At 41.8% G+C, this 25,580-nt stretch overlaps 1 protein-coding gene across 1 annotated transcript in view; it reads right to left on the bottom strand.

The window, feature by feature from the left end:
• Nucleotides 1–25,580, bottom strand: part of fbn2a (fibrillin 2a) — a 147,186-nt gene that overhangs the window by 88,699 nt on the left and 32,907 nt on the right. Inside the window, exons 8-20 of the mRNA XM_079860862.1 lie at nucleotides 25,122–25,247; nucleotides 24,611–24,736; nucleotides 14,496–14,648; nucleotides 8,951–9,118; nucleotides 8,245–8,370; nucleotides 7,877–7,996; nucleotides 5,783–5,908; nucleotides 4,957–5,079; nucleotides 4,674–4,796; nucleotides 4,081–4,233; nucleotides 3,117–3,170; nucleotides 2,648–2,773; nucleotides 2,250–2,375 (exon numbers count right to left, since the gene is read on the bottom strand). Of these exons, the coding sequence (XP_079716988.1) occupies nucleotides 2,250–2,375; nucleotides 2,648–2,773; nucleotides 3,117–3,170; nucleotides 4,081–4,233; nucleotides 4,674–4,796; nucleotides 4,957–5,079; nucleotides 5,783–5,908; nucleotides 7,877–7,996; nucleotides 8,245–8,370; nucleotides 8,951–9,118; nucleotides 14,496–14,648; nucleotides 24,611–24,736; nucleotides 25,122–25,247 (1,650 nt within the window). The remainder of the gene's footprint in view (nucleotides 1–2,249; nucleotides 2,376–2,647; nucleotides 2,774–3,116; nucleotides 3,171–4,080; nucleotides 4,234–4,673; nucleotides 4,797–4,956; nucleotides 5,080–5,782; nucleotides 5,909–7,876; nucleotides 7,997–8,244; nucleotides 8,371–8,950; nucleotides 9,119–14,495; nucleotides 14,649–24,610; nucleotides 24,737–25,121; nucleotides 25,248–25,580) is intronic.

Here is a 25,580-nt window from a genome sequence, read left to right as displayed (position 1 = left end):
TGCGATTGCCTCTATAATCCTGTACAGTAAAATAAATAAGAGGGATTCAGGACGGAATTTGAGACTGGGCGTGACGTCATGCGCATTCACGCTCACCTGGCTATGTCTGGCAGGTTTGTATGGCGTTATTTTTTAGTCAAATGTCATGAGCGTGTAAGACATGCTCACGAGCACATTATGTTATTTCACACGCGCAAAAATGAACCTTCAGCTGGCATGATAAAAGTACTCGCGCACAAATTCAACAACCGAGAGGTGTACAAGTAGCTGCGAGCGAGCGCCTGACATACTCTCATAGGTTAACTCTGCTTGTACAGTGGAATCCTGCTCGCGCGCAGCGGGCTTCTGCTCGCGGAGTGCTGTTTTGCTCGCGCAGTGGATTTCTGCTCGCTCAGCTGATTTCTGCTCGCTCGAGTCTACATGACTTTTGACAATTTGGGGGCGGAAACCAAGGAGGGCACTGACCCTCTTATGATTGGTCACTTTCATCATGGAAAATCTTGGGAAATCCTAACCCCGCCCACCTTCTGACACACCTTCGGGCGGGGTCAGGATTTCCCAAGATTTTCCATGATGAAAGTGACCAATCATAAGAGGGTCAGTGCCCTCCTTGGTTTCCGCCCCCAAATTCAGTAGCACCTCAATGCAGTACACAAGATCCGAGGGGAGGAGTCGGATCTTATATAAGGGGTGGAGATTGGTAGGTTTAGGGGTGGAGATGGGTAGGTTTAGGGGTGGGTTTAGGGATCAGGGGGTGGAGATTGGTAGGTTTAGGTATGTAAGGTGGGAGGAGTTGGATTTTATCCGACTCCTCCCCCCGGATTTTATGCTCTGCATTGAGGACCATCTCCCCAAATTGTCAAAAGTCATGTAGACTCGAGCGAGCAGAAATCAGCTGAGCGAGCAGAAATCCACTGCGCGAGCAAAACAGCACTCCGCGAGCAGAAGCCCGCTGCGCGCGAGCAGGATTCCACTGTACAAGCAGAGTTAACCTATGAGAGTATGCCAGGCGCTCGCTCGCAGCTACTTGTACACCTCTCGGTTGTTGAATTTGTGCGCGAGTACTTTTATCATGCCAGCTGAAGGTTCATTTTTGCGCGTGTGAAATAACATAATGTGCTCGTGAGCATGTCTTACACGCTCATGACTTTTGACTAAAAAATAACGCCATAGGTTTGTGTATTCGCCGCCATTCTCCGTATCAGCGAAGACAACTCGAGCGACAAAAGTAGAAGATGGATTCAAAGAGACCGGCTTGTAGTCCATTCCAAACCCCAACGCAAACTCCACGTAAGACAAAGACACATGCGTGTGGTCCATGAGCATGCACACCTCTGGTTGCAGTTTCGCTTGTCGCCAGAGGGGGCATAGTTCTGCAAAAACTCAGAGACTTGCGCAATGCACCTTTAAGGTTTTTTAAAAATAAATTAATGAATACTTACAAGGATTCATTACATTGATCAAAAGTGACAGTAAATGTGTATTAATGTTGCAAAAGTGTAATGCCTAGTTTTGATTATTGTTTCATGTTACTTGTCACAGTCATGTCACTGTCTTGTCATGTGATTACCTTGCAATCATGTTTATTGTTTCCCTGGTGTAACCTCTGGTGGCGAGTTTCATGTTTATTTTAAGTCATGTTATGTTATGTCAAGTCAAGCCTATAGTTTGTATTTAGTTTGTTCAATAAAACTGCATTTGGGTTCACTACAACTTGCTTCAGAGGACTACGTTACAAAAAGATTATATTTCAAATTTATGTTGTTCTTTTCAATGTTTCCACAAAAATATGAAGCAGCAGAACTGTTTCAACATTGATAATAAATCAGAAATGTTTCATCATATCAGAATGATTTCTGAAGGATCATGTGACACTGAAGACTGGAGCAATGATGCTGAAAAATCAGCTTTGATCACAGGAATGAATTACATATAGAAGTAGAAGAATAGAAGTTATTAGAACAGTATTTAAAATTGTAATAATTTTTCACTATATTACTGTTTTTACTGTATACTTTTTATCAAATAAATGCAGCCTTAGTGAGCAGAAGAGACTTCTTTCAGAAAAAAAAAAAAAAAACAGTGTACCACTGATCTACTTCACCAGACATGTTAGGGCACGTAAGGCATGTCTGATTTCGGGTTTAATACTGTAAACACCTGCCTCTGGAATTTACAGCATGTTTCTACACACATAGGGAACTGAAATGAAAGAACTGAAGCGACAGAAGAGCCTTAGAGTAACTGACCCTCGCAGGTCTCGGTGTCGAGTCTGAAGGAGTATCCAGCCGGGCAGGTGCAGCTGTAGCTCCCGGGAACATTACGGCACAGGCCGTGATCACACAGGAGACGGTTCACCACACATTCATCGATATCTGCAAACACAGACGGCAAACCCTGAGCTGGGTCATCACACACATCACATAACATTTGACTACTGTAATTCTGCATCATATAGCTTCTCTTATTATTTTTTATACACTGTATAGCAATATTCCTTCAGGAAACAACTACAGTGTTGTCAATTTACATCCTTAAATTGATATTTAAAATGGAAAAACTGTATGAATTCAACGGTGACTGCTGAATGTTATCTCCACAGGTGTGAGTTGAGTAGTCAGAAACTCATCTGTGCATATTAACTGACCCAGACAGTTTCTGCCAGACTGGTCACTTTCATAGCCGCTGTTGCAGACGCAGCGGAAACTTCCTCTGAGATTCTCACACACTCCATTAGGGCAGATATCAGGATCCAGAGCACACTCATTAATGTCTGCCTCACAAAGAAACACAAAATGTTATTAAGTTTGGGTTACAATTTATTTTAAGGTGTCTTTGTTACACTGTAATTATATATTTAAGTACTGAGTAATATTAAGTAACTTCATGTACTTACTACAGTGTTAGATTAGGGTTTGGTTGAGTATTATGCATACTTTGTTGTTATTACTATTGTAACTACATGTAACAATGACACTGTAAAGTAAAGTGTGACCTTTGTTTGTTTAGTTTGTCTGACTTTCGGCAACTACAATCGACTCGTCCAGAATGTAAAACGATGTAAAAGTTACGTGGTTAATTCCAGGATAAAACACTAAGCATGACATCAGAATTACCTTTGCCATCAGCAGAAAATCCAGCACCACTCGAACACAAAGCCTGAAACTCAACTAGAACAGCAAGAGAACACATGACAGCAGTGAACAATACCTCATATCTGTGTGAAAAGATAACATGCTTTACAGATTTTCTTTAATCAGACTAACACTTATGAATGCATTAGCTCGAATAAACTGCATCTAACAACCAGTTAGCAAAAAAAAGTGCCCCCCCCCCCTTCCCTCCTCAAAACAACTCACATATTTATTACAGGAAAATAAAAGCAGCTACAAGACCATTGACAGGAACATAGATCATAATCTTTATTAAAAATTAAAGTAAAAAAGACATGTTTGGGAGACATTGATGAAATACATGTTAGACACAAACCAGAACAATTTAATAATTAAGCAGAGCTGGTCTTAGTGGTGGTTCATTTCCATATGTTCCTAATTCTGGTTGGGTTCTCCTCCCAAAACTCTCCCATTAAGAGAAACAGCATGAAAATAAACAGCCGGAAGGGAAAAAATAAGAACCATGTTTAGAAACCCTGTAAACTGCAGTGTGCTTCGCTCCCATATGCCCAGCACACGCACAAGTCTTTGAAGACCTTATACTTCAAAAATGAGTTCTACCCTGGACATTCATATCTCATTCGCACAACATTTTAACCAATGTCTTCATACCACAAACATGAAGAAACAAGCTGCAAGTCTGCAACATACCCAACACATCTCTTCAGGCCTGTACAACCATACTGTACCAAACAGGTATCAAAAACAGACCTCTGCGTGAGTAACACCCCCTTCCAGAGGACCACTTCACATAAAGTGTTACACATCATTTATATTTAGCAGAATTAGTTAAAATAACTGCAAATACAGTTCTGCAAGCTGCTTCCAAAAATATCTAAATAAATAACACACAACATGTTAATGAGTCCAGTAATGAGTATGCTCTGTGTAACTGGGTAAGGTTTACCTGAGTGTTTGCCAGGGCAGGGATGGCACGGCTCCCCGAAGGCATAGTCAGGGTTGGCACAGCAGCACTGAGACTTGGTGACGGCTCGCTGGAAGGCCCGAACACACAAGCCTCTTCTCACAGCTGCATAGCAGGTGCTGCGCATGTGTGTGTCTGCAACACAAATATGTGAGGAATACAGTCTGAATCAAAGTCTGACATACAGTCTGACATACCATCAAAAACCAAAGCCCACGGACCACAAATGCAGCTAAACTAGAGTATCTGTGCAAAAAATCCTTCCGAGGTATAATACAAAAAACAAAACAAAAAAATACAACACAAATAAATATATTATAATATAATATAAATGCAAAAATATAAATCAACTGATTGTGTACATTTAAAAACATACTTTCCCTTAACCAAACTGGCAACAACTCGAGATCTAGTTAAATATCTATTTTAATAACATGAGATATTAGGAATAAATACTGTGCTGCCAAAAAGTAAATGTTTCACAAAAACATTTGTTTTAAGACAGTAATTCATTTTAATAAACAAGACAAATATATTATTGTGCATGCAAGTGTGCAAGTTTAGCTAGCTCTTACCTACACATATGCGGCCACTTACTCCAACAGTAAGACCTGCAAAACACTCACACCTGAAAGAGCCCTGTGTGTTTAAACACCGTCCATTCATACACACACCTGGTGTCTGGCACTCATCGATATCTGTGAGGGACACACACACATTAACACGAAACCCAACTTTACTCACAAATATTCAAATGTAAGCACACGCTACAAACTAAATCTGAAAAACAAATGATTCATTTCAGTAAATGTCATTTTTAGAGTAATGTTATTTTTAGAAATGTGAAAGGGAGTTGACCTGTACAGTATCGGCCGCTGGAGTTGAGGGTGAACCCAGGTTTACACACACATTTAAAGCTGCCGTCTTCATTGATGCACATGCCATTGAGACACATGTTTGTGGCGGCACATTCATCATGATCTGATTGAGGAAACAGGAAACTCTTATCGCATTCTTACTGTAGGGAGTAATGCAGATAATCCACATTATAACCCTCTATTTCTACCCATCCTGTTATGTTATTCAGGTTGTGTTCATTTGGCCTTGGGTAATCTAATGTAAATCAAGCATAGCGTCAGTTCTGGCAGGTCACGTTAGATCGCATCAGTGACTCTCAGCTGATCCACGTCTACCTATAGGAATACGACGACTATCACTGTATATATTATACACTGTATACATATAAGCTCCTTCAGTATTATCAGCAGCCATCGCGTTTCTCAGGAGCGAATTACCCTCCTCCCTCCCCAGCTCCTCCTCTCGTCAGTCAGGATTTGGCATTCTGATTCCCCTTGAATCAGAATAAATTCTCGAATTAAGTTATACTTTAAAATCTTGAATTATTGATATCTGCAATACATTCATGTTGGTTCTGTTCTGTTACCCTAACGGGGGTTATTGCTGCTCTTATCCACGCTAGGCTGCACGGATGCACAGGGAGTTCTCGCCCAGAACAGAACCATACCGCCAATCCAAACTGAATGCTAATTATCAATCATATTTGATGATAGTGGTCCTGACAGAATTGCTGTATTATAGTAAAAACATTTGTGCGTGGAAAAATGATTACATATAACTGCTATGAACTGAAAAAGGCTGACTGTGGTGGTGGTCAGTGTCTTACCTATGCAGTTTTTCCCATCAGGTGTGAGCTTGAATCCTGCGTTACAGATGCACTGAAAACTGCCCTCTGTGTTCAGACAGCGGCCGTTCTTACACAGCACCCCGTTCTGAAGACACTCGTCAATATCTACAAACAATACCATCACAGAAGTCAACACAGCTTCACCATATTCTAGCCAAACATACAAAACCTAGAGTAGACTATTTATTTTGGTCCTGTAGGACCAAAACCATTATCAAAACCACCATGGAAAATTATCTAGTGCACTCATTAGAGTTTCGTTGACTGAACTTGTGTAGGGTGACAAAAGTTTTTTGACAGCTCCATAGCCCAGCACTCAATCTTTACATCAGTTTTCCAATTTGTTCACTCATTTTTGTTCACTCTTTTCTCATGTAGTGGATTCTATGACGTTCACTATATAGGGAGCAGAGCTAATGCCAGCGAGGTTCACATCTGAGAGGCCTGAGGTGGAGCATCTCTAGTGTGATCACTGCAGTGACAGACATCTCTTTAAAGCAACACCAAAGATTCTTTTGTACCTTAAAATAATGTTTCCAAAATGGTTTCAGTGGTTCATCAACTCGTAACAGGGTGAACGGCACTTCTGCATTCGCTTTGCGACCCTCTATCGGCTATAACCGCACTATGCAACTTGGCCAGATCAGGTAGCGGATCTGTAGTTCGAATGAGACATAAGAAACTACAAATTTGACTTGCTTTACTGCAAGCGTAAAGCCGATAGGTGGAGCCTATATAAAAAATAGCCGTTTCTGGTGTCGTAATACATCATACTTTCATAAAATCATGCAACATACTCTACCTTTTCTGTGGACATCATTATTTCCAAAGCCGGTGCTGGATAAACAAATAGCGTGCGTGCGACGGTAGGCTAAATTATTTACGACAGCGGTAATGGACAATTCCTCTTCCAACCTGTAGGGAGACCGAAGAGGAAAAGTGCTTTGGTGTTGCTTTAAAGCCTCAGAAGTAGTGCACACGCTCGAAAAATATCCAGGCTGAAATTGGGTTGTGTTAGGAATTCTGGAGGACTTGCTCTTAGGCCCTGTTCAAACCTGGTATTAAGATGTGTTTTGGTCGATCGGATCACAAGTGGACGACGCTAATACAGGTGTAAACGGGGTCTAAAACGCTTTGAGCTTGTCCACTCTTGACCACTTCCAGAGGTAGTTGAAAACACATTTGACCGGATTGCTTTCATAGTGTAAACGCTCATGTGATCTAATGTGTTCAAACAGCCACTAAAGACCGTCTTCTCTCCATCTACTGACCTAACGCGTTAACATTATGGGAAGTGCACTATCCAGATGGGATTTAAATTTTGGCGGCTGGAGACCCAAGTTTGGTTTGAAGATGAAAAACAAACCAAGCACAATGTTCTCTCATCATTCCTGATTTCTAACACTCTCACTGTGTTCGACTGGTCTAGCAGTTAAATTGCAGAGATTTTGTCCATTAGATCGAAAGATCAGAAAAAAAACATACATTTACATGCTCATAGACCCTCACCTCTATGAAATCAGGACAGAAGTGTTTCCCTTGTCTACTTGTGATTCGATCGACCAAAACGCATCTTAAAGGTGGGGTAAGTGATATTTGAAAAACGAGATGGCTGAGAGACATTACAAAAGAGAAAAGCTCAGAAGAATATCACTGGAAAATGAAGGGTTATAATCAGGAAAGAGTTTAAGGTGCTTGTTAACTGTGTTAGTATTAGAAAAGCTTTCCAGCGCTGGAGAGACCTCAGTGGGAAGGCCTGAAAACAGACACGGAGGTTGCTTTGATTCGCTCCACACATGAGTAACACTGGGTTTGAGTGTCATTGTTTGCCTGGAGCTGCTGTGCTGTTGGCAACTAACAAACAATTCTTGTTTGTATTTACTCTTGTGTATATATGTTCATTTTCAGAACTGTGTAACGGAGGCCAGCTAGTGAGAGTTGTGCAGGCTGATGACTGCTAGAGAACGCAGTGTTCACTGTTTAGCGTTCTTGTTACTGCACCCGCCACCTCGCGTGCCAGCAATATATATATATATATAGCCAAGCCCTGTGAATTTGCGTGTTTATTCTCACCGATGCAGGCCTGTTTTCCAGGAACTCTGAGAAAGCCTGAGTGGCATCTGCAGAAGTAGGAGCCATGAGTGTTGATGCAGTTTCCATTAGTGCAGGGTTCAAACGCACACTCATCTACATCTGAGCAGAAAACACACAACACTCACATCAGTAAGTCAAAGTCATTGCTTTAGTTTAGATAGTTTATTGTTGCACATGTTTTCTAATATGCCTTTGAGGCTCTTTGAGATTTCGGTTCAGATTCTGGACCATTCATCATTCTGTTGGTACTGACTGAGCAACTGAACACAATTACAGTCTGATTTGAGTTCAGGACAATGCTAACAGTTGATTAGTAGACATAGCCTGTGTTGTGGAGGTGAAATGACCTGAGCACTCTCCTCTGCTGTCCTCTCTGTATCCGGTGTTACAGTCGCAGTGGTAGTCAGAGCCCATGGGCACACAGCGGCCATTCACACACAGATTAGGGAACAGCTGACACCTGTTTACACTAACTGCAAAACAATAAATAATAAATAAAACTCATCAGGGCCTCATAAGCAGCTTGACAACAGACTGTTGTCTGATTGATTTTTTGCACAGAATATATAAATCTACTGGTCAATTTTTTTAAATTAAACTGGTCAAAACTACTGATTTAGTTCACTTTTGTTCTCTTATGCTCACCATGGCTACGCAGCTAATTTGAAAATACAGTAAAAGCAGTAATATTGTGAAATATTATTACAATTCAAAGTAACTGTTTTCCAGTTAGCATCAAATCATCATATTAGAATGATTTCTGAAGGATCATGTGACACTGAAGACTGGAGTAATGATACTGAAAATTCAATAAATTACAATTTACAATATATTACAATACAAAACAGTTACTTTACATTGTAATAATATTTCACAATATTACGGTTTTTACTGTATCTTTGACCAAACGTCTTAAATTATTTATTTAATTTATTATTATTATTTTAATTTTATTTTTGCTCGTGATTTTTTTTTTAATTTCCCTGAAAGGCTTATTCTTGGTCATAAGATTTTGCTCACCCAAAACAGGTTGTTGTGGTTTAAATCGATTACCAGTCTGCTGAATCTGAGGTGTCACGTGTCCATTGTCATTGAGTGGGTGAAGTATCTGGTCATTAGTGGTAGGATTGAAGGTGCTGGGGTGTTGAGGGTTCGTATCTGGATCCTGCTCACTGTAACCACTCAGAGCCGAGCCCACCAGACAGATGCTGAAGTATTCATCTGTAGGGAACAGAACAGAGAGAGACTCCATGGTCTTGGTCACTTCTCCACGGACCCCATTCCTCCCTCCAGACTGAAGACTGGACTCTGGCTTTTGTTCATTTGATTAAGTGCTCTGTTTGGGCAGCTGTTATGTCATGTCAGTTTAGGTTTTGTTCATGTTCATTGGTTATTTCCTGTCATGTGTTCATAGTCTTGTAAGCTTGTTATAATTTCTGTCCTCTCATTGGATTTTGCTTAATTAGTTCTGCCTGGTCATTGGTTGGGTTTTGCCATGCATTCCCCATGACCTTGTATTTTAACCCTTATCTTTGTCATGTTAAGTTTGTCACATATTGTTAATGTAACCCACTGTCAGTGAGTCCTGTTTTCATGGCTTACGTTCAAGTCAGGTCATGTTTGTGCCTGCTCAAGTTGTCACATTCACCACCTTCACCGTCTGTCTTCTCTGCACTACATTCCCCAGGATCCTCTTTGGCGCACCTGCACTCACTCTCCCCTGAGTAATTATCGTCATCGTCTGGTCTCGTTGATTCATGACACACAGACCCTCTACATTACCTACCTGCATACTCACCGTCGATCCCGATCTTCTTCAGCCTGTCTTCATTCCGTCTTCAGAGAAACGTCATCATCTTCATCTGCAAGAGAGAGATAGACTTGGTTATCATTCAGTTAAGCTTCATCTGATTATCTACTTCCTGTTTACTCACCTTTCACGCTGTATCCGATCCATTCTGCTATTAAAATATCAAACTTACCATCTTGTCTGCTTCGTGTGTGCAAACCTGACAGAAGACCAGACCAAAGATGCAGAATCTTTTGGATTCCAGAGCTAACCTGTTGTCCCTATTCGACGCAGCCCCGTTCATCATCCGGTTGGTTCCTGCCGAGCCGGCATTCCAGTTCGGGTCCGGAACGCCACCGTCTCCAGCCATTTTTGCCACGCCATCCATCCTCATCCATAGTCCAGCCGAGCCTGCACTTCACGACAGTCCAGCCGAGCCTGCACTTCACGCCAGTCCAGCCGAGCCCGCACTTGACGCCAGATCTGCCGAGCCTAAGGCAGTATGCCCGCCACCCTTGAGACTGTGAGCGTCATGCCCGCCGCGCCTGTGACAGTGAGCGTCATGCCCGCCGAGCTAGAGACTGACAGCGTCATGCCTGCAGAACTATTGTTTTATTTTATCCCGCCGAGCTTGAAGCTCCCTTCGCCGCTGGTTCCATCCAGCTCAAAGCCCTCTTCACAGCTGGTTCCGTCCAGCTCAAAGCCCTCTTCACAGCTGGTTCCGTCCAGCTCAGAGCCCTCTTCGTCGCTGGTTCCGTCCAGCTCAGAGCCCTCTTCGTCGCTGGTTCCGTCCAGCTCAAAGCCCTCTTCATCGCTGGTCCTGTCCAGCTCAGAGGCCTCTTCACAGCTGGTTCCGTCCAGCTCAAAGCCCTCTTCGCCGCTGGTTCCGCCCATCTCAAAGCCCTCTTCATCGCTGGTCCCGTCCAGCTCAGATCCCTCTTCACCGCTGGTTCCGTCCAGCTCAGAGCCCTCTTCGCCGCTGGTCCCGTCCAGCTCAGAGCCCTCTTCGCCGCTGGTTCCACCCAGCTCAAAGCCCCCTTCATCGCTGGTCCCGTCCAGCTCAACGCCCTCTTCATCGCTGGTCCCGTCCAGCTCAACGCCCTCTTCATCGCTGGTCCCGTCCAGCTCAGAGCCCTCTTCACCGCTGGTCCCGTCCAGCCCAGAGCCTTCGCCGCTGGTCCCGTCCAGCCCAGAGCCTTCGCCGCTGGTCCCGTCACAGAGCCCTCGCCGCTGGTCCCGTCCAGCACAGAGCCCTCTCCGCTCGTCCCGTCAGCCCAGAGCCTTCGCCGCTGGTCCCGTCACAGAGCCTTCGCCGCTGGTCCCGTCCAGCCCAGAGCCTTCGCCGCTGGTCCCGTCCAGCACAGAGCCTTCGCCGCTGGTCCCGTCACAGAGCCCCTGCGCTGGTCCCGTCCAGCACAGAGCCCTCTCCGCTCGTCCCGTCAGCCCAGCCAGAGACTGTTCATGTCCCGGTCCCAGAGCCTGTCCCAAAGGCTGGGTTTGACGCCGTCACTCTCCCCAATAATTTTTTGGGGGGGGGCCATATGTCCTCGCCGTGGCCACCCAAGGGCCCATGGCCGCCCGAAGGGTCTTCACCGCCATGGCCACCTCCTCAGCCTGCTTCGCCATGGCCACCTCCTCAGCCTGCTTCGCCATGGTCACCTCCTCAGCCTGCTTCGCCATGGTCACCTCCTCAGCCTGCTTCGCCATGGTCACCTCCTCAGCCTGCTTCGCCATGGCCACCTCCTCAGCCTGCTTCGCCATGGCCACCTCCTCAGCCTGCTTCGCCATGGTCACCTCCTCAGCCTGCTTCCAGCCTGCTTCGCCATGGTCACCTCCTCAGCCTGCTTTGCCATGGCCACCTCCTCAGCCTGCTTCGCCATGGTCACCTCCTCAGCCTGCTTCGCCATGGCCACCTCCTCAGCCTGCTTCGCCATGGCCACCTCCTCAGCCTGCTTCGCCATGGTCACCTCCTCAGCCTGCTTCGCCATGGCCACCTCCTCAGCCTGCTTCGCCATGGCCACCTCCTCAGCCTGCTTCGCCATGGTCACCTCCTCAGCCTGCTTCGCCATGGCCACCTCCTCAGCCTGCTTCGCCATGGCCACCTCCTCAGCCTGCTTCGCCATGGTCACCTCCTCAGCCTGCTTCGCCATGGTCACCTCCTCAGCCTGCTTCGCCATGGTCACCTCCTCAGCCTGCTTCGCCATGGTCACCTCCTCAGCCTGCTTCGCCATGGCCACCTCCTCAGCCTGCTTCGCCATGGTCACCTCCTCAGCCTGCTTCGCCATGGTCACCTCTTCAGCCTGCACCGCCATGGTCTCCTCCTCGTCCTGTTCCGCCGTGGTCGGAGATACCATCCTGGAGTCTCCTGTCTGTCGTCTCCCTGTCCACCCTCCGGTCACATACTCCAGGATGCCCACCCCCCCTCCCGTGTTCTGCCTTCTACGGCGCGGTTCGCGCCTAGCGGGAGGGGGAGTAATGTCACATTCACCACCTTCACCGTCTGTCTTCTCTGCACTACATTCCCCAGGATCCTCTTTGGCGCACCTGCACTCACTCTCCCCTGAGTAATTATCATCATCACCTGTACCTCGTCATCTCACCCCTTTATATTCAGACCTTCAGTCATCGTCTGGTCTCGTTGATTCATGACACACAGACCCTCTACATTACCTACCTGCATACTCACCGTCGATCCCGATCTTCTTCAGTCTGTCTTCATTCCGTCTTCAGAGAAACGTCATCATCTTCATCTGCAAGAGAGAGATAGACTTGGTTATCATTCAGTTAAGCATCATCTGATTATCTACTTCCTGTTTACTCACCTTTCACGCTGTATCTGATCCATTCTGCTATTAAAATATCAAACTTACCATCTTGTCTGCTTCGTGTGTGCAAACCTGACACAAGTCATGTCCTCATTTAGTTCTGTTTGTTTTGTTTTAATTTATTTTCAATAACCTGCCCTTGGGTAGGTTATCAGAGGACGACTCATCGTTACACACAGCAGACTATAAAACCCAACATTACGGACGGATAACATCACTTGAGTGAACATTACCCTTCTTTATCTGTGTTCATGTGGCAGCCTTAATTCAGCTATTCACTCCAATGGAACTGACTACATAAATTTTGTTCCAGAAGATTTAAATATTTTTTGTTGGCAGAGCAAAAACAGGGCTTAATCGATTAATCTGTAAATTGCTTCTAAAAAAATGTAATGAAAAAAAAAAACAATCCTTTTAATTAAAACATTAAATCATTGAAATCCATTATCTATAAAAAAATGCTATTCCACATCCTGCCATTTCAATTATATATATAAAAAAATATATATATAAAAAAAAACACAGACTAAATGTTAACTGGTATGAGAAAGATGTACACTAAAAACAAAATACACTGAACAAAATTATAAACTGGTCCAATAACCAGTCAGTATCTGGTGTGACCACCATTTGCCTCACGTGGTGCAACACATCTCCTTCGCATAGAGTTGATCAGGTTGTTGATTGTGGCCTGTGGAATGTTGGTCCACTCCTCTTCAGTGGCTGTGCGAAGTTGCTGGATATTGGCAGGACCTGGAACACACTGTCGTATATGCCGATCCAGAGCATCCCAAACATGCTCAATGGGTGACAAGTCCGGTGAGTATGCTGGGCAGGCAAGAACTGGGATGTAAGTAAGTAAACTTTATTTCTATAGCACCTTTCACAGACAAGAACGGTTACAAAGTGCTTCACAAAATTAAAATAACACACATAACATACACAACCATATTGCTAGTTAAATGCTTGTCTAAAAAGATGTGTCTTAAAGTGTTTTCTAAAAGTTTCCACAGAGTCCAAAGCTTCCAGGAATTCAGCTTCCGCCACTCGATCCACAACGTTGACATCAGCAAACCGCTCACCCACACAACGCCATGCACGCTGTCTGCCATCTGCAATGTACAGTGAAAACCGGGATTCATCCGCGAAGAGAACACCTCTCCAAAGTGCCAGACGCCATTGAATGTGAGCATTTGCCCACTCAAGTCGGTTACGACGACGAACTGCAGTCAGGTCGAGACCCCGATGAGGACGACGAGCATGCAGATGAGCTTCCCTGAGATGGTTTCTGACAGTTTTGTGCAGAAATTCTTTGGTTATGCAAACCGATTGTTGCAGCATCTGTCCGGGTGGCTGGTCTCAGACGATCTTGGAGGTGAAGACGCTGGATGTGGAGGTCCTGGGCTGGTGTGGTTACACGTGGTCTGCGGTTGTGAGGCTGGTTGGATGTACTGCCAAATTCTCTGAGACGCCTTTGGAGACGGCTTATGGTAGAGAAATGAACATTCAATTCACGGGCAACAGCTCTGGTGGACATTCCTGCAGTCAGCATGCCAATTGCACGCTCCCTCAAAACTTGCGACATCTGTGGCAATGTGCTGTGTGATAAAACTGCACATTTTAGAGTGGCCTTTTATTGTGGCCAGCCTAAGGCACACCTGTGCAATAATCATGCTGTCTAATCAGCATCTTGATATGCCACAACTGTGAGGTGGATGGATTATCTCGACAAAGGAGAAGTGCTCACTAACACAGATTTAGACAGATTTGTGAACAATATTTGAGAGAAATATGCGTTTTGTGTACATAGAAAAATTCTTAGATCTTTGAGTTCAGCTTATGAAAAATGGGGGCAAAAACAAAAGTGTTGCATTTATAATTTTGTTCAGTGTAAATAGCAATTTATAAAATAATAAATAACAAAACTGAATAGCAAAATAAGTATGATACAGTATGAGCCTATATGAAGGTGTGTATTAGTCACCTGACCCTGGCACAGGACACGTTTGAGGAGCCGTTCTTTGACTCCAGCACTGGCCACGGTCACAACAGCACTGGATTTTACTGAAGCGTCCACTGATTTCCTGAGCACAGCTTCCATTCACTACTGACGCATAACAGACGCCTGTGTGCTGGTCTGAAATACACACAAACACAAACCTATGCACAGAGTAACACATTTAGTCCAAAAACGAAAAACTGAGTGTAAAGGTGCTCCATGGAAAGTTCATATTCAGGTTAACATTTGAACCCCTGGTAATGAACAAATTGAAAACTGGTGAAAGCATGGTGAAAGCAGGGTGATTCAAGTTTGTATTATGTACGCGTGTCTGCCCTTTATTTATGCATACAGTGAAGTACAGAGAAGGCTGTTAAGATACTTTGTAGTAGTGTGAGTACTTCTGAATAATACTGTATGGATCACCTGTAATCCTGCCTTGCTGCTGGTTTGCGTCTGTATGCTCCGTATAGCTTTCTGCTTTGAATCTCTATTTACTATCTCTATTTATATAATTCCTTGTTGTTTATATTGCTTAATATAACTTACTCATCAACATATATTAGATATTGTCTAATATTGCCTATTACATTAATCTGACATTGCTCTCTTTTATCTAAATCGTTATCACAACACGCTAGCATCTCACTAGCCTGCTAACCTGCCATCCGTGCTTGCCGTCTCATGCGCGCCATTTACAAGTCTATCAAACAACTGTGGTGAGTCTTCTCCTGTTATTGTCACTTGCACTTCGTGTCACATGTATATTAAAGCCTTCTCTGTCAGAGGTGAGGACTACACATGTGATAAATGCAGGGAGATAGTCAGGCTGACGGAGAAGATTAGTACCATAGTCACATGTTTGCCGGGAGCCAGCGCGCCTGACATCAAAGCAAATTTAAAAGTGCTGGCTAATGCTAATTGTAAATTCTCTAAGATTATTATTCACATCAGCACAAATGATCACTAAAAGTAACGTTAAAGAGGTATGTGAACTCGCAAGTACGATGTCAGGCACTGTAATTTGCTCTGGCCCCCTTCCTCTACGCCATTGTGATGAGATACTTAGTAGACTGCCCTCACTCAATGGCTGGCCGGATTAAGTGGTGTCCACAGAATAATATAGGGTTCATAGACAAAGTTTTTGGGGCAGACCTGACTTGTTGAAAAGAGATGGTATTCATCCCTCCTGGGATGGTGCTGCTCTTCTCTAGTAATATGGCTCATAGTCTTAGAGCTCAAACGTGACAATCTGGGGCTCAGGTCAGGAAGCAGACAGACTGGCTAAACCGACCGTCTGCTAGCGGCCTCGCATCACCAAGGTCAGATAAATCTCATCACATAGAGCCTCTTTCACCTAGATATCATCATATAGAGACTGTGTCTGTTCCCCAAATTAGGAAATACAAAAAACTCCCAAACCCATTTAAGGGTAAAAATTTTATCGATGTTCAACAAATAAAAAATAGATATAATGCAGATGAACAAATGATAAAGCTCGGATTGCTGACTATTCGATCCCTTACTTCAAAAGTCAAGTCAAGTAACCTTTATTTATATAGCGTTTTTTTACAATACAGATTGTATCAAAGCAGCTTCACAGTGATAACATTAAAATAATACAACAAAGTTTGTTTCTAGAAGAAAATTGCGTCATCGTCCACCTTAAAGTCCAACTGAAATCAAAATTGACCCTATTTACTTTGTTAGCGCATATTACTAGTCTTGTGGTGAACAATTAATCCGTGCAAGTTAATACACAGAAAAAAATTGTTTGCCGTCGTAATCTTTAATCAAAGTCTGAAATGTTACTTCCGGTCTGGAATGGCGTCCCTTCTCTGATGATGTAGGTTTGACGCTTGGGTTGGGAAACGCTTAACCACTCCCCTCAAACCGTCAGTCTGCTATGAGCGAGAGATGGAGAGGAGGAGCGCTAGAGTAAAACCCTGCCCTCTGTTCAATATTCCGTTTCACACACACGTCACAACACTGAAGAAAAGTCGTTTCCGGTTCACGCGGACTTTAAGTAAGGCAGATCAATAATATTGTTAAATATTAAATGTCCCCAACTAAGCAAGCCAAAAGCCAAGGCAACAGTGGCTAGGAACCAAAACTCCATCAGTGGCAGAATGGAGAAAAAACCTTGGGAGAACCCAGGCTCAGTCTCAGGCCAAAGCGCAAACAGTGTATGCTTATGATTCAGGCAGCATTACAGGTCAGAAATCAGATTGGATTGGAACAAGCAGAATATTATCCAGTTCATCTGGTTGGAAGACAGAGTCATCACGCCGGTATGGAGACGACTTGAAAAGCACTTATTGTTAATTATATGATTACAGACTATAACCTTGACATGCTGTGTTTGACAGAAACCTGGCTAAAACCAGACGATTACATTACTTTAAATGAGTCCACACTCCAAGATTACTGTTATAAAAATGAGCCACGTCTGAAATGAAAAGGGGGAGGTGTTGCTGTAATCTATAGTAATATCTGCAGAATTACTGAGAAGTCTCTGAGAAGACTTAGGTGCTTAATGTAGGTGAAGGTGTAGACTTAGGTGCTTAATGTAACACTATCTAGTGTAAATGATAAATCACGCTTGACTACTTTATACAGGCCACCAGGGCACCATACAGACTTTATCAAAGAATTTGCTGATTTTTTATCAGAGTTAGTACTGGCTGCAGATAAAGTCCTAATTTTTGTTGATTTTAATTTACATGTAGATAACGAAAAAGACGCATTGGGATTGGCATTTAAAGACATTCTGAACTCTATTGGAGTTAGACAACACGTGTCAGGACCCACTCATTGTCAAAATCATACTTTAAATCTAATACTGTCACATGGAATCAATGTTAATGCCGTTGAAATTCTGCAGCAGAGCGATGACATCTCAGATCATTATCTAGTCTCATGTAAACTTCATTTAGCCAAGGCTGCAAAGCCGACTCCGTGTTACAAATATGTGAGACCTATCACTTCTGCCACTAAAGATTGCTTTATTAATAATCTTCCTGATCAGTTTCATCATCTCAGCATCCCAGATAGCTTAGAAGAACTCGATATTGCGACAGAAACTTTTGACTCTCTCTTTTCCAGCACTTTAGATACAGTTGCTATGTTGCGCTTAAAGAAGATTAAAGAAAATAGTCCAACGCCGTGGTACAACGAGCACACTCGGGCCCTTAAGAGAGCAGCCAGAAAAATGTAGCGCAACTGGAAGAAAACTAAACTAGATGTTTTTCGAATTTCATGGAAAGAGAGCACAACAGAAAAGGCTTAAAAACCGCTAGATTTGCTTATTTTTCGACTCTCTAAGAAGAAAACAAGCACAACCCAAGGTATTTATTTGACACAGTGGCTAAATTAACAAGAAATAAAGCTACTACTTCTGCATTTTCCAAAGAACAAGATTGATAATATTAGAGAGAAAATTATAACTATTCAACCATCTAAGCATAGCAAAGCATAAGCAAGATGTAGTTTTCACACGAATTGCAGATCGACTGAAGGACGATGAAGATAGCTCTATTAAATCAGTCATATCAGCTGATTTATTTTGCTACAATCTCTGTCGCCAGAACTACATGCAAAAATATGAACGTGGCATCAAAGCTAAAGTACTAGAGAAACCGGCCATTACCAACATCAAGCAAGTGCTCATGCTCTTTCATATATTGACAAGCTTTTGGTGAAGGGAGAATGTTGCACTGTGAGTGATATTGTGGAGTTTGCATTGAGCCTGTTGGAAGAAGGCAAGGTGCTTACAAGTACCTTCCAGACCCGTGATATGAAACAGCTGTTCCTTAATCACTACAGAGAATTGGTCACATTCGCTCCCAACAGTAGGATCAATGAATCTGACATTTTTTTCTCATCTGACATTAATGCTACTGACTTGGCCATCAAGCTGAAGAATCAGGACATAATGAGAGAGGCAAGCACCAAGTTGAGAGAAGTGCTCCTGGACGTTGATTTTGGTCTGCAAGACAGCTTCTGTGACAGTACTGACTATCATGGGAGACAACAATGATGCCAGCGCCTCTTCTTACGTTCTTAGCAGCTCTGTTCAAGGTCCCCAAGCACAAGCTCTTTAGAAGCAGTGCTAGAGACCTAGAGGAGCTTCTCCAGCCTCTACAGGATGAGGACAATCAGTCAGCAGCAGAGGAACAGCTATCAGCAGCAATATTCCACACAGGGGGAGGATAAGGGCAGCCAGATAGCAGAGGAACATCCACAGCAGCAACAGCCCACACATGGAGAAGAGCCTCTACTGAGAGAACAGTCTCTACTAAAAGAAGAGGGGAAATGGGTGAGAGTACACAACTGCACTGCACTTTGAGATAAATCAGACTATATGGTGCACTTTTAGTTAAATTGGTATGATGTAATTTGTATCACTTTTATTGCTACATAGTTTTATTTGCACCCAAAAGTTCAAAGGGGATGTTTATAACTGTTACATTTCTTCTCTTCATGTCTTATTTATAATTAAAACAAATCATTGTGGAAAAAAATACAATAAAAAGTGACTATAAAGAAAACAAGTAATAAAAACTCAGTGAGTGTTTTAGCGCAATTTTCTGACGTCATGGGATCACAACACTAAGAGATAGTAAATCTTTTTATGTTTTTTTTTTTTTTTTTTGTGCGTTCCCGAGATTAGACCTTCCTTAACATAATGCCGAAAACCCGAAGTCTCTAGGTGGTCTGGTTGAGGAGGAGATAGAAGTGCAAGATTGGTGCGCACAGACAGAACAGAAATCATGAGTTAACAATCGCAATTTTGTCCGTAGGAAAATTGCGCTAAAAATCTTAATCGAGTTATTGAAAAATTATGTTGACATTGACATTTCAATGACAAGATGATCCTTAATGTTAAAAACAATGAATGTTAAATGTCAGATTTAGTAGAATTAGCTTTATTGCATCTGGTTTTTATTCCTATTATGGCCAAGTTATGCCCAAGGTCTTCAGAATAGGAAAATTACCTTGACATGACCTGTTAAGGTCAAAAATCACCCAATATGGTCATAAGAACATCAGAAATGAATTCCATCATCAATTTTCATCATCATCTGATGGCGGCCATATATGATTTGACCATTACGTAATTCGTGGCACTATGGCGGACGTGCACCTCTGTGATTTTTCATGTCTAGAGACCCACTAACTCAGTTCAAGTGAGAAATTCCCCCAACACCAAATTGCGAACGGGTCTACAGGCCAGGTACTGGATTAAAATTAAATTTAACATTTAATTTAATATTCAACAATAATATTCATCTGCCTGCATTGACACTATTATACAAGAACTGAACTGAGCTGGACGATGACATCACGGTTTACTCCAGAGCGGCTATATACTGTATATATATATATATATATATAAATTAATAACTTTTTTAAAACAAAAATGAAACATAACTGAACTTACTCAAGCTGGAATGTGACGCTATTTTCCTCTGGAAACAAACTTCTTTGCATTATTTTCCTTTTATCTCTGTAAAGCTGCTTTAAAACAATCTGTGTTGTAAAAAGCGCATATATATCGCTATATGACTTGACTTGACTTGACTATAGTTATTAGTGGATTGTGTTATGTACACACACACACAGGTATAATAAACTGTATCTAAAGAACAGGAAATGGCTTTGAACTGTAGTATTCCATAACATCTGCGTTTATGGATGCGATTTGTACATGTGCTTTCATTAAAATCAAAGGATACTCTCAGAATTCCTCAGACATGATAGAGAGACCGACGGATCCACACATGCTCTGGCACTGATCTGCAGTTAAACACAGCATTAAAGAAGCCAGAGTTCATCTCTCTGTACATCTACACTATTACAGAAGAGACTCTGATACTGCCTTGGTTCACTTTCATTCGCAACTCTTTTTTTCCCATTTTCTTCTAGATATCTCACTATTGGCAGAAACACAAATAATGTCACGCATTCTTGTTCCCCATGAAGATTTCGAAAACAGCAGTCCTGTTGGATTGTAACATGGTTGGATTGTTGTTGTTTAACAGTTTACAGACTAATCTGTAAACTTAAGGGAAGTATACTTCCCTTTATTAGCTTTCCGCTCCATCTTGGGTGATGTTATTTTTTACCATCAGCACAGTCCACTGATACAGCATTCATATTCAGCCTTGAGGACAACTGCGCATGTGCAAGTGACTGAATGCTCAAATAGAGGCATCCATCCCACTCTCTGTAAATACAGTATATTTAGAAAGGCTTGCATTAACATAGGTGAACAACAAAGGCTCGTGCCTTTCAGTAGGAGATTCACATGATAGATCGATAAATAGATCGATAGGTGTATATGAATAATAAATGTGGGAAATGCTACCTATAATTGTAATCAAACTTATAGATATTTACAGTTCAATTCATTTCATTTTGAGGTCTAGGTGGGAGAACACTTAATTTCAGTAAAGTCCTATTCCATCTCATGAATGAAAGAATGCATATGTGTATTTGGTGTATTTTATCTCGGTCTGGAAAGCTGCATGTCTGATTACAGGTTGAAGTCTGAAACAGGGAGTTCAGCACATGCCTAAACAGGCAGCCATTACATGGTCTCTGCAGCTCTCGCCTGGCCGCCCACTGGAGCTGAGCAGGGTTGAGCCTGGTCACTGCTTGATGGGAAACTGGGTTGGTACTGGAAGAGGTCTAGAGAGGTCAAGTGCTCACCCTGTGCTCTGTGTGGGTCCTAGTGCCCCAGTATAGCGATGGGGACACTATAATGTCAAAATGCACGGTCCTGACTCTCTGTGGTCATAAAAATCCAAGAATGTCTTTCAAAAAGAGTAGGGATGTAACCCTGGCATCCTGGACAAACTTGCCTATTGTATATCATCATGGCCTCCTATGATCCCCATATATATGTAAGGGATAATGTACATCCAGCCGGTTGTTATCTCAGAATAAAACCCCGACAGGGTGATGAGGATATTATTCTGAGATAATTATCCTGTTTATTACACGGATTCTTGCCACGTAAGTAAATAATTATATATGTATAATTTTTTTGATATTTAAGAAATATTTGAATGTACTATATACTGTATATATATATATATATATATATATATATATATATATATATATATATATATATATATATAAATAAATAACACATTTTTCTTAAATATATACATGCATGTGTGTGTGTGTGTGTATATATATATATATATATATATATATATATATATAAAATAATTATACACAGTACACACACACATATACAGTCATGGTCAAAATTGATGGCACCCCTGATAAATATGATAAAAAATGGCTGTAAAAAATAAATCTGCATTATTTATCCTTTTGATCCTTCCTTCAAAAAATTCACAAAAATCTAACCTTTCATTGAAGTAAAATAATTGAAATTGGGGGGTAAATCACATTATGAAATAAATGTTTTTCTCCAAAACACGGTGGCCATAATTGTTGGCACCCCTAGAATTTTTTATGAGAAAAATATCTCTGAAGTATATTCCCATTAATATTTACCTTTTTTTAGCACACCAGGGTGACTAGGAACATGAAATTGTCCAGCTGTGACTTCTTGTTTCACAGGAGTTTAAATATGAGGAAACACAAAGGCCAAATTCCCTTAATCATCACAATGAGGAAAACCAAAGAATATAGTTCTGATGTGCAGCAAAAGATTGTTGAGCTTCACAAAATAGAAAGTGGCTGTAAGAAAATATCTAAATAATTGAAAATCCCCATTTTGACCATCAGGGCAATAATTAAGAAGTTATAATCAACTAAAGATGTTACGAATCTGCCAGGAAGAGGACGTGTGTCTATATTGTCTTAATGCACGGTGAGGAGGAAAGTTTGAGTGGCCAAAGACTCTTCAAGAATCATAGATGGAGAATTGCAGAGATTAGTTGAGTCTTGGGGGTCAGAAAGCCTAATAAAAAATGATCAAACAACCCCTACATCCCCACATGTTGTTTGGGAGAGTTTCAAGAAAAATCCTCCTCGCTCCTCCAAAAATAAACTCCAGCATATTCAGTTGTCAGACACGACTGGATCTTCAAAAGGGACCGGATTCTGTGGTCAGATGAAACAAAAAAAGGGCTTTTTGGCAGCAAACCCAGCAGATGTGTTTGGTGCAAACAGGGATGAAGAGTACCCCATGCCTACGGTTAAATACACTGCTGGATCTTATATGTTGTGGGCCTATTTATTTGCTGGAGGTCCTGGACATCTTGTTCAGATACATGGTATTATGGATTCTAGCAAATACCAACAGATAAAAAATCTAAACCTGACAGCCTCTGCTAGAAATCTTATAATGGGCCGTGGTTGGATCTTCCATCAGGACAACGGTCCAAAACAAACATCAAAATCAACACAAAAATGGGTAACTGAGCACAAAATTAAGCTTCTGCCATGACCGTCCCAGTTCCCTGACCTGATGAGTGGAGTGAACTGAAGAGAAGAAGCACCAACATGAACTTGTGAATCTGAAGAGATTCTGTATGGAGGAATGGTCTCTGATCTCTTGTCAGGTGTTCTCCAAACTCATCAGGCATTATAGGAGAAGACTCAGAGCTGTTATCTTGGAAAAAGGAGGTTGCAGAAAGTATTTAATAACAGGGTGCCAACAATTAGGGCCAGCGTGTTTTGGAGAAAAACAATTATTTTATAATGTGATTTACCCCCACTTTCAGTTCTTTTACTTCAATGAAAGGTTAGATTTTTTGTGAATTTTTTGAATGAAAGATCAAAAGGATAAACAATGCAGATTTATTTTTTACAGCCATTTTTTATCATATTTATCAGGGGTGCCATCAATTTTGACCATGACTGTATTATGTAAACACAAACACATTTTGGATGAGATTAATCACACCCAGCACTAATATATATATTATATATTACCTCTCAACCGGTAAGCTGCATTATGACCAGTGTTGTGCCTGAACGCGTTCATTGAACGATAGTTCATGAACTCGTTCATATTTTGGGCGAACGTGAACTGAACGTACTGTATTATTGCCTGATGAACGTTACTGTGAACTCGTTCATTCTGGTGTCTGTGAACGCCACGCTCTCTCAGTTTAACTTCGTTCAATAGAGTGCCAAATTTCTATAGAGCCTTCCAGGCGAAAACCCGGCTAAAACACACTGTAAACCGGCCTTAATATGTAGCGGAAAAACAGCCAATCTGGCAACACCAGCCACCAGTGTCTACTGACTCTCTTGTTCGATCTCGTTCATCAAAATGAACAAATCTTTTTTGAGTCATTTCATTCATTTAAGGGGCTTTAAATGTTATACTATTAACTGCCAAATTCCCAGAACACATCCACCTATGCAATCTTGATCATATTCTGAATTAAGAAATCATCATAATGCAGTCAAAAATCGTTTACAGGGAACATAAATAATTACTTTACCTTCCGAGTCTTTCGTTCATTTGTCACGTGACAGACGCAATGAATGGATCGTTCATGAACAACTCATCACTTACGTTACAAATCAAAACAAAAAGCAGCAAGGAGGCGTCGTATGATCATTTAAACGAGTTTTATGACAAGGTCGGTGAGGATGGAAAAAATCGGATGCATAGCTTCAGTGTTAAAACTGATAAAATAATTGTCTGTGGTTCTATATGGGCTGTGGCAATCATTTTGAAAAATAACATCTCGCAGCAACATGGAAAAAAAGAACTATGAACTAGTTTATTTTTGGAACTGTGAACTTAGTTCAAAATTTTGAGTATGAACTATGAACTGAACTAGTTCATTTTAAAATTTGTGAACTGAAATTTGAACTAGCCTAGTTCATGTAGAAAGTGAACTTTCCCAACACTGATTATGACTTTGCATAGTCAGTGTGCAGTGGTAGTTGAGGAGATTTGAGTGTTGAGAAAAGCACTATATATAAATGTAATGAATCATTATGCTGCATAAGGCTGTACAAAGCACACAGATATAAACACACCGTTACAATAGTCATTTTGAAAAGGGGTTTCAGTCTTTAGTATAAAGCTGGTAACAGTACAATCAGCACTTACATTTATACAGGACAGAAGAGTCATTCGGTGTCTAACTCACCAAGGCAGCGTGTCCGGTCTACAGATGGCACGTATCCAGACGCACACACACAGGAGAAACTGCCCACTGAATTCATGCAGCGTCCTCCATCACACACGCGCTCGATGCTGGAGCATTCATCCACATCTGCGGAATTTTATTGCAATATATACACTGAAATACACTTTACTTAGAATGATCAAGTCAAGTTGTTATTTTGGTCCTGCATGGCAGGGAAAGAGAAAAATACTGTGAACAGCTGTACTGTACATGAGATGAATGCCTTTAATGAAAGGGATCAGCTAGAATGTGTGTGTTGATACAGAGACATTTCTCCTGGAGTTCAATTATAACCTCCTGGTCACAAAATACCAGTCATTTCCTGTGTTAGCATCAGTGGGTCATGATCAGACAATTACAGTGTGGTTTTATGAACCCTATATTGTCGGGATTGTGTGTTGCAGTCTCTTATTTAGTTAAGCATGCTATTATTCTCCTTTTGGCATGGTTTGTGATAGAGTATATTACTCACCCTCACACTTCAGCGAGCTCATGTGCTGCTGATAACCCGCCGGACACTGGCACTGGTAGGAACCCACTGTGTTGATGCACCTTCCTCCTTCACACAGGTCAGGCACGACCTTACATTCATCAACATCTGGCCAAAGAGAAAACATTGCATGCTTGAAGTACCAGCAATTCCCTCAAACCATTTTAGATTAAATAAAGATTAAATCATCTTGAAGGCTAGACTGATAACCAAGACAACCAAACACAGATGTTTTTAAAAGAGTTACATTTATAATCACACAGTGAGATCGGTAAATCCAAAATCAAACCAACAAAACTAAAAATAAATTAAAAATCACAATTGTTTTTGTTTAAAATAAAGATCATGATTATCCCACGATTCTGAACAGACAACAAAACAAAATAACATGTAATTTACTAGAGTTTTGACAAAATGTTAATTGCTGCAGTCTTTTTAAAA

This window comes from Squalius cephalus (genome assembly GCF_949319135.1).
Source record: "Squalius cephalus genome assembly, chromosome: 24".
Classification (NCBI taxonomy): Eukaryota; Metazoa; Chordata; class Actinopteri; order Cypriniformes; family Leuciscidae; genus Squalius; species Squalius cephalus.
The sequence above is the reverse complement of the archived record's forward strand: the minus strand, read 5'-3'. Positions and strand labels throughout refer to the sequence as shown.